The 9,959-nt window shown below is 32.4% G+C and overlaps 1 protein-coding gene across 1 annotated transcript; it reads left to right on the top strand.

The window, feature by feature from the left end:
* Nucleotides 1-735: 735 nt before the first annotated feature.
* LOC120355835 (ATP-dependent RNA helicase SUV3 homolog, mitochondrial-like) lies at nucleotides 736-7,417 on the top strand. The gene is made up of 7 exons (XM_039444563.1): nucleotides 736-893; nucleotides 1,291-1,449; nucleotides 1,663-1,842; nucleotides 2,532-2,680; nucleotides 3,707-3,903; nucleotides 4,833-4,981; nucleotides 7,238-7,417. Exons 1-7 carry the CDS (start codon nucleotides 819-821, stop codon nucleotides 7,322-7,324), a joined length of 996 nt encoding a protein of 331 aa, XP_039300497.1. The 5' UTR covers nucleotides 736-818; the 3' UTR covers nucleotides 7,325-7,417.
* The last annotated feature ends 2,542 nt before the right edge of the window (nucleotides 7,418-9,959 follow it).

Below are 9,959 nucleotides of genomic sequence, written 5' to 3'. Positions count from 1 at the left end.
ACTGTCTAGTTACAAGAAAGGAAGGAATTATTGGTTATCAAAATATCCAATGAATCCTTCCATCATTAGTAAAATGAACTACTTGCTGGGATGAACTGGTATAGCTAGTAAACTGGGTAGCTGGTTTAGCTAATAGGAGTAGTAGAAAAATAGCAATTATTCCCATCATAATTCATGTATGAATAAATTCGACAAACTCGTCACTTATCAAAACTCCAAATTATTATAAGAAAAAAAAACAGATAAAACAGATTAAGAGATGTAGTGTAACAGAGACCTTATAAAATCTTGTTGTCACACACAAAAGGAGGGTTAGTTAGTTCAACAAAACTTATCATTCATTTGACCAACATCTTCAATGCTCTCATTCCACCTTTCAATAATGAAATTCTTTCTAGATTGCGATAATAGAATTTTTTCCTGGACATGCGAAAATGCTGAAAGAGTTTCCATTGTGTTTTTCCTCCATAGAAAGAAGAGCCTTCAATTAGAATGATGTCTAGTAAGCATCCTTCGATCCTATAATTATAATTTCTACTCCATTTTATATTATTAGCATGGAATAACGTAATCAAGCAACAACGAAATCAGTATTTACGACATCATATGAGAAAAAAGAGTAGAAACTTGTTGAACAAATAATAAAATGGCAAAATATTCAAAATTAAAGAAGCTTGCTCGTAAATATTGTACATTTATTATTGTATCCTTTACATTTTCCAAATAATCTGTGTTTCATTTCTATCTACAGGAGTATACGTAGAGTTATATTCTACTCCCTAATCAAACCATTACTGAATAATAAAGGTGAGAAAGAAATGGACTTGATTCCTGTTTCTCAAGCGCTACAAATAGCTGGTCGGGCGGGGCGATACAATACACAGTTTGAAACGGTAAGTTGATAACCAATGTCTTATCATTTAATTACTCATTTAGCATAATTTATACATTATTCCCAAGAAAACCGCCCTGAATTATACAAATTAAAAACCGTAAATAATTTGAATAATTAATTTAAAAAATGTCATATCATAAATAAACTCTATTCGCAACCTACTACAACGTAAAAAAAATGTCAAATCCCTACATTCACAGATAATAAATGTGTGGGATGAACTTGAACTTTTTAACATGAAACTTTTTGAAGTTTTCTAACATTAAGGGTCTTAACAGAAATATATAAAGTCAAATTACCTACTTATTCGAATGATGAAACCTTTTAGTTTAATTTCCTGATCTCCAATAAAAGTAGCTGCATACTGTAGTTGTAATAGTTATTTCATTTTTCAGGGTTATGTGACCACATTCAAATCTGAAGACCTGTCGACATTGAAGAATATATTATCTCAAAGTCCTGAAGAAATAGTTCAAGCAGGACTTCATCCAACGGCTGAACAAATAGAGCTGTATGCTTATCATCTTCCAGGCTCAACACTGTCCAATCTCATGGTAAATAATTGCATTTTACAATTTAATAACTGTACTGTCGAAATGTCATCTCTTCAAAATTTATCATTGTTTAATCCATTACAGTTTTTTATATACTCTGAATATGAATTCAATTTTTCGCTTTTATTTTGTAACTATACTAACTGAAACTGTAACTATGTAACTCGAACAATTTTGCGATATTTTTTTATTTTCAACCTTTTTTATTTCTAGGATATATTTGTTACACTGAGCACAGTCGACGACTCGTTGTATTTCATGTGCAACATAGAAGATTTCAAATTCCTTGCTGAGATGATACAACATGTTCCGTTGCCACTGAGGGCCCGCTACGTGTTCTGCTGTGCTCCAATCAACAGAAAAATGCCTTTTGTCTGCTCACTATTTCTAAAGGTATGCTTATGTTCTCATATTAACGTTTATTAATATTTTATCAGAATTCAATTTTAAAGTAAGTTGATAGTTTTAAATGCTAAGCTGATTATTGTTTATTACTCCTGCAACACAGAAACGTTGGATTAACATACCGGTTTGAACTATGGAAGACCATATAGCTAACCTTACACAAGTATTCTATGATATACATTGTATGAAAATATTAAGTATGTATTGTATGAAAAAGAATCAATATTGCAGTATATTTTATTCTGAATTCTGCCGAACAGCTTATTTTTCATTAATCTATCAACACTTCCATTCCCTATTGTTCAATATTGTGCATTAATTAAACATTATACATTTTGTATTATCTAATACTGATTGTAATCAAAATGTTTATAGTATAAAAAATATTAGAAAGATTAAAGATGAATGATAATTAATGAATTGTTTTAGTAAAACTATCTCATTACCTTGAATTTTTAACTTAACTTGAAAAATTGTATTATTTTTAATGTTGTTGCTAAAAAACAACTTAATGTTTGATAAATTTTATGTCTTTGCTCCTTAGTCACTTCTCACTACTACTCGCTCAATTTATACCATCTATTAAAACGCTAGTATTATAATAATAATAATAACATTTTCAATTAATAAATGTGTATTCGTATGATTAAATTAGATGTATGAAAAAATGTTTGCAGTTTGCCAGGCAGTACAGTAAAAATCAAGCTCTAACGTTTGATTGGCTGTGTCGAAATATTGGCTGGCCGATTGCACCACCCAAGACAATCCTGGACCTTGTCCATCTCGAAGCAGTATTCGATGTTCTCGACTTGTATCTTTGGCTAAGGTAATTCGGTTTATAGGTTGTCCATTAAAAGCATTTAAAGATAGAATTAAATTGAGGGAATTCTGTATAATGGTTATAGATTATCTATTCTGTATGATTAAATTTCCAATTATCATAGGATACTGCATAAATCCATATACTGTATATGTATTTATGTATATCTATGTATAGTACTTAATAAAAAACACTTAACAGTTTCATAATTCTAATTTGAACAGGTAACACAATACAGATAGGTGAAAAACACTTAGAAACTTACATTATTTTCCGGAAATTTTCGGTGGCTTCGCCAACCTTTCTGAACCGTCTGAAATGGGTCGGCAAAGGCTTGAAGGTTGTCGAAGCCACCAAAAATTTCCGGAAAATAATGTAAGTTTCTAAGTGTTTTTCACCTATCTGTAACGTGTTACCTGTTCAAATTAGTATTATATAATCTATATATACATATACCTTAATACCTACTGTATAAGTATGAGTATGATGATATTATATACCTATGATATTATGATATACCTATGGAGGTAGCGTAAAGTATATCCTGTATCAATAGATCCAAAAAATGTTCAATAGTTATTAATCTTTCTTATGTAATTAATATATAAATAATCTCTCAGTTTACTTTCGAATTAAGGTTCAGATTGGAATTTTTATGAAAGTGACAATCATCAGCATGATTATTAGGTTTTGGCTACTTTCGCTCAGGAATATGGGCTCCTTGGATCATGTTCCACCACGATTATTCATGTACTAGATAATTACTAGTAAGATCTTAGATTTACAAATTATTTAACAATTAAAAATTTTGTTCTTAGATTTCTATTGTAATATTAAATTATCCATTAATTTACTTCACTTTTTCAATAATCGTTTAGCTTCTTTAAATTCTGGATGGTAGATATTTGCACCCTAATTATTCAATATTGATACTTTTCTAGCTTTCATATGCAATCATGTCCCTTCCATCCCTTCTGCCATTATTTTTGTTACAACATACTTTTTTTTAAACTGACATATTTTGTGTTGCAGTTACCGCTTTCCAGACCTGTTTCCAGACTGCAATCTAGTTAGAGACATACAGTTTGAATTGGATTCAATAATACAGCAAGGTGTGTTCCAACTAACTAGACTTCTTCGTAATTCCGAAACAAGAGTGAGCTCTGGAACCGGCGAGGATATACAAGACGAATTCAATATGAGAAATGTCAAGCAACGCTATTTGAGAGGTTGGCTAACATGTTGTCATAATCAAGTGATCTATGTGATTTCGATTTAAAATTATTTCAATTTTCTCAATGAATTATTCTATTGATAGAATATTTTTATAATTTTGAAAAACATTATTAAAGAACTCATTCATAGTGAAAATTATAGTCATGCAATTAATTGTTCATGTTAACCCTATACATTTGTATATTATACAGACATCGAGACATGCTAAATAGTAATTCATTTCAATTGTTCAGACTATTAACAGAAGAAAACTTCCTTATGTCTTTTTGTTGGAGAGGACTACCTTAAATACAGGAAGGACCCACCTAGCCTGATATATCTTTTTGCCGTAAATGAGCCTTCCAATAGTTATAATTCAGCTGGGGCCATCAAATATCGTGTCCATACGAAAAATTGGGATTGAACTGGCTAAAAGCGTTTGGTAATAGTTGGGTTCTGAGTAGAGCACCAGCCTAGAAGTCCCGGGTTTGATACCAGCTAGTTCTATCATACTATAGGAATAAATATGACTTTTTCGAAGTTTATAGTATAAACTTTATTTCTCATAGTACCTTACATAGAAAACATTTTATTTTCAATTAAAAGAAAGATATATAGTCGTTGTTCAGCGTTAAAACTAAATCCCGTTACAAAATTAACTAGTTCAAAACAAATGTTGAGAAAGATAAAATCTGTATCATAAAATGATCGGGCATGGACAGCTGATCTTATTTATAAAATTTCAATTTATTACAAGAGATTCACATCCTCATCAAGAGTTTAAATAAACTTGAAGCTCTGCCGTATGTTTTGCTTTATAATACGACAGTGTAGACTATCTATTGTACTGATTTTTCACATATCATAATATATTCTCTCTTATTACTGCCAGAATTTAGCTTATCAATTCTGTTTTCATTTGATCAACTAAAATTGATTGCAGATGACAATGACATCTATGACGGTAAAGACGACGGTGACATTGATGATGGGAAGAGAGGATTAGGCAAAGGCCGGTTGACCGAGAGGCTGCTGTCTCAAGGACTGTTGACGCCAAACATGTTGAAAGAGTTGAGGCAAGAATGGACCCAGGTGAGAATCCCTAGTTGAATCCTAATAATAGATGCTGCAACTAAAACTCCAATTGAAAATGCATCAAAATAGTCAAGAGAACTAAATCCATTTTTCACCATTTTTGTCACTCTTTGAAAGTAATTTTATCCTTTTCTTAACGCAATGTGAATTATTAAAACTTGGAGTTCAAGACGCAACTATTTTTGCACTATTTCCATTTAGATACTATTCAAGGAGCATCTGATTGCGTCTCAAATTCCAAGTTCAACGATCATTTATTACCTGAAATAGTCATTGATAAGCTCTATCAACTGCCACAAGTCCCATATCTGTAAAAATTCCAGGTCCGCCCCATCTATGCAAAGTTTGATTTTAGATTCTCAATTATCAGCCTTCATATACAATTTAAACAAAAAAATTCAAGTGGAAAAGATTGAGCATGAAAATCTCTGCTATTAATGTTCAGTAACATTTTCACATAAGATTGAAAGTAAGCTTGAAATTCGAGAAAATGTGATTATTAAATTGCAAACTGTTGGCAACTGTTGGCTCTATTAAATCATTCACTACGAAGAGATAGCAGACCTCGTGTGTCACCAGCGTTATTGTCCTATCATCAGCTGTCTCATATATTTGAATAGTAGACTTGAGATGCGCGAGAACACTAGCGTCAGGTAATCAATTTTCATAACGGCAAGGAAAGTTGTGTGAGTGCGCCACACCAGATTTTTCAAAAATGAGTGGATTTTTGAAAAAAAAAATCAATTTTAAATTTTAGTTTTTGATGAACAATATCTTTCATTTGTCCCCATTTGAATTTATAATTAAAAATTTATCTGGCCATAATGTTGTGCTCTACAACCTGAGACCAGGTAGAGTGCTCTATCTCATATAGATCTCCAGGTACACCTGATAACAATGCTACTTGTATTTTTAAAAACGCCCAATTTTCAGCTTCAATCATCATCAGATCATCACATTGAGATTTCGCACAATGATGTAGTTCATAAGATCATGTTTAATGAGAATCAACTGTTAGATGCGTTTCATTTTAGTATTAACTAGTGGAGAAGCACCTAAAGACACCTCAACGATCAAAATTTTAAACACTCATAACTTTTGACACAATGATAGGATCTCCTTGTACTACAGCTCATTCTTCTCGGCTAGTCAAGGTGATTCAAAATATTGTATCATTTGTTAAATTCGTTGGAGAAATGGAAAAAATTATTGTTTAGTGTACTTTAACCCTAACTTCCATACACAAAAATGGTCAAGAAATTTTAGAATTCATAAATCAGTTATTATAGTTATTTGGCGGAAACTGGAAAATGAACCGAGGTTTTTGGCCACTCTGTATCTAGCACAAGGAAATTTTTCAACCTTTCCTGGTTCTGGACTTCTCTTATGTATCCAAACAATATTAAAGAATCAGAGCTACAATATAAATAGCAAGTCCACCTCCTTTTTCACGGCTATATTGAATGGACCATTGTTTGTGGTTGTATTTTAGAACAGTTTACCAAATATCAAGAAACTAATCCTCTCTTATATAAAAATTAATTAATAAGAAATTCTCGTTCCACAGTATTTCATAAATAATATTTGAGCAATTAACTCGAAACATTGAAAATTGAATGCTGATGCATTATGTATTTTAAGGTGTCTACTGAACTCTCAGGCTTGCCACCAACGGTAGGACCTGCATGATAGACATGTCGTCATACATTATTGTGTCATCATAGCGAAACGTTTCGAGCAAAATTTTGGAGGTTAGGTTTTTGTATCTCCGTTTTTTTGTTGTTTTTTCCTTCTCTTCAACCTATTTGAGGATTAATTATTTTTCTATCATTATAATTTGTAATTTTTAAGTGGTTTATTTATTGTTATTGGTTGTTTATTCTATGTTAGAATCCTCTCGCTGATGACAAAACATGCATGATGAAAATGTGTGTGTGTGCATGATAAACATGCATATCCTACCGTTAGTGGCCAGCATTAGATCGATTTTTTAAACTCACATATATGTACAATTCTAATTCTGAATATTCAATCAAGCAATTTATTATTTTTACATTCAATGTTCACATTATTTTTTATAATACTTATCATATTACAATGATAGGTACTGTAATTGAATGTTACGAATTTGTACTCTAAAAAGTAGGACAAATGATGTGATTGAACATGAAGTTAACATTTATTTCTATATTTTTCAATACTTGTACGAAAATAAGACACACTGATTTAAAACGTATTCTATGTATTTCACAGCAAGGCAGAAGTAAAATGGCACAAATATCAGAAACTCCTCAAAGAGATGATAGGCGTGGCAAAAGAGGGAGGAAGCCGAAACATTGATAGATGAACATTTTCCTAGAATTACATTTTTTAGCTCGCTATTCTGAAATTGATGTAAATACTGTTATCACACATTAAAACGATTTGATAGAACTTTGGATTCAAGTGTTTCTTATTGCGCTTAAACCTTATGTGGCCAACATCAAGATTGTTACGTTGTCACGCCGATGGCCGTTATCGCGGCCATTGCCTCTTCTTTTTATCAGAATTATCACTTTTCCTTATGATTTGCTAATGAAAAGTTATTTTCAAAAAAATGCTACTCTTAGCATCAGTATTTTACTCATGCAAATTATGTTATATATTATAAGAATATATTGGATGTAAGAAGACAGAAGTTAAATTCAAATTAGAAATTTGTAAAATTATTTATTAAATTGAAACTTTGTAATTTCTTTGACTCACAAAATTAACGGAAAATTAATATTGAAATCAATCTTTCGTTCACATAACTATCTACCATTGGATGGTCTAATGGTCAATTTTGAAGTGCAGTCACTAATAAATACTTTTAGAATAGTGAACACGATACTACTCAGACAAGCGAATCCAATTTGATAGATTCCATTGTATTTTTTCTTTAAGGCTACTTTTAATATCGATAAAAACATAAATCACAGTATTTTGTGGAAATGGCATTAATGTCCGAAACATGTTGTGATAAAATAATTTGAAAGGTTATCGTGATTTATATTTTATTGATAGATTTCCTTGTTGAGGATAAGGTCCACTAATAATCCCTGGGGTTGTGTGTGGTTAATGGTAGACCTGTTGGCCTCCTCCTGTTGGTGCATCTTGTCACGATGTATTTTTAATGTGTTTAATGTGCCTATGCTCTGTGGTAGTAAAATCAAGCCTACCAATGAGCGGTTTGGTTTGTGGCTTCTATCAGAAAACTTGTGCGATGACAACCTTGTGACAGACATTGGAAATATTGATTACACTGCTGGGGAAGAACTGTTTGTGCAGGATGACTCAAATCTTGTGCCTATTATAGAACCTTTTTGTGACAATATAATGCTTGTGAAAATCTGTGCTTTGGATGATTGTGAGGCAATGGATAAGAGACGCTTTGTTCTAAAAAAGGATATATGTGGTGCATTCAACTTATATTTGAGAGGCAAAATCTCTAATATGGTGTCAGCTAAACATGGAGTCAAAGCAAAGCTGCCTTACCTATTGGACAGTAGAAGTGATATGTCTCAAAAGATTCTACAAGTGCTTGGTAAAGATGATTACAACGAGGTGAAACAAAAATATCAGGAACAGTGGGGATACCTTACAAAGTGGAGCTTGCAGACGTCCCAATTGCTACATTGATGGAAGAGCTACCGAGATTATGGAGCAGCTGAAGAAGGAGCACTTCTATCTACTAGACTTGGACATAACACAGGACTTTGCTGGGATATTCAACTAGAATGGGATGTGTGACTTTCTAACTACAAATCATTGTTTCTGCTTGCAAGGAGAATATAAAGAAGACTATAATGTGATAGTAGATAACAATAAAACTGTTGGGATTGATTGCTAACTTGGATTAATAGTAATGTGAGGGTGAAAATTTATAATAAGTTTGTATGTCAAATAACAAGCCCTGGTGTAAATAAGCAGTTAGGTAACCATATTGTAGACTTTATTGCCTGTCCAGATACAAGATTACGGGAAACCTTTACCTCTGATGCAGCTAAAATGCATGGTATTACACGTTTGGAAACTACAATCTATAACTACAACTTAGCAAATAGAGACAACAGCAAAAACTTTGACCTATTCAGGATAGCTTGTCACTTTTGAATGATAGTAGAAATTATTTCCAAAATGCTCCAATTTATTCTGTGTCCTTGGCTAGAATGTGGAGAAAACTGACAGATAATTTGAAAAATAGTTGCTGTTTGGTCTATAATGATCTTCTACAGTAAGTATACTGGGGTAATAGCAATACCAAGAAATTGACTGGAGTTACAAGTAAAGCTCCCCACTAACCCACAACATAGAAATAAAATAATTTCTTATGCTATTTCTGCATTCAGTTTCAATTTACTACCTATCAATTCTGTAGAAATTTCTGAGGATCCATCCAATAAAAATAATATCAGTTTCTCACAAAAGTGCTATATTAAGAGTGGTGAGACATATTTCTTCAAGTCAACCACAGTTTTCTCTACCATATCCAAAGTTGTTGACCTAGATGAGTTGGGCCTTGTAGCAACAGGCAACTTGATACCACAAGTCTTAAGAAAACGAGCAAACATAACCTGTAAGCTTCTTCCATACTCTGTTAAAGAGATACAGTCCTTGTCTCCCATCACAGTGTTATCAGCCAAGAAGCGTAAGCTGGAACTAGATGAAATTGATCTAAACCGGAGGAAAATTGAGTTTTTTGAAGCCACACAGTCATTTAGGGAACAGCATAAGCAGCTAGCAGAATTTGAGAAAGAAATAGAAAATTTGGAGAAATAGAAAATAGAAAATACAAAGGAGGAGGAAGGGGACACAGCAAATCAAAGGTTAGTTAGTTATTTGATTGGTGTGTGCTCATGTAGAGGGAGGTGGAGTGGGGGTCGTTGAAACAGCCTTCGTTGAAAGCATAGCAAGGTGATTTCTTACCTATATGAGTACATGCAAGTTTGGTTTT

This window comes from Nilaparvata lugens, unplaced genomic scaffold (genome assembly GCF_014356525.2).
Source record: "Nilaparvata lugens isolate BPH unplaced genomic scaffold, ASM1435652v1 scaffold4944, whole genome shotgun sequence".
NCBI lineage: Eukaryota > Metazoa > Arthropoda > Insecta > Hemiptera > Delphacidae > Nilaparvata > Nilaparvata lugens.
This window is presented reverse-complemented; position numbering and strand designations above follow the sequence as displayed.

What these genes read in the sequence shown, in the direction of transcription:
- LOC120355835 (XM_039444563.1), top strand. Translation starts at nt 819, where the DNA reads ATGGACTTGATTCCTGTTTCTCAAGCGCTACAAATAGCTGGTCGGGCG. An exon ending in TCTGCTCACTATTTCTAAAG is followed by an intron (nt 1,843 to 2,531) that starts GTATGCTTATGT and finishes AAATGTTTGCAG; the next exon opens with TTTGCCAGGCAGTACAGTAA. An exon ending in TGAGGCAAGAATGGACCCAG is followed by an intron (nt 4,982 to 7,237) that starts GTGAGAATCCCT and finishes TGTATTTCACAG; the next exon opens with CAAGGCAGAAGTAAAATGGC.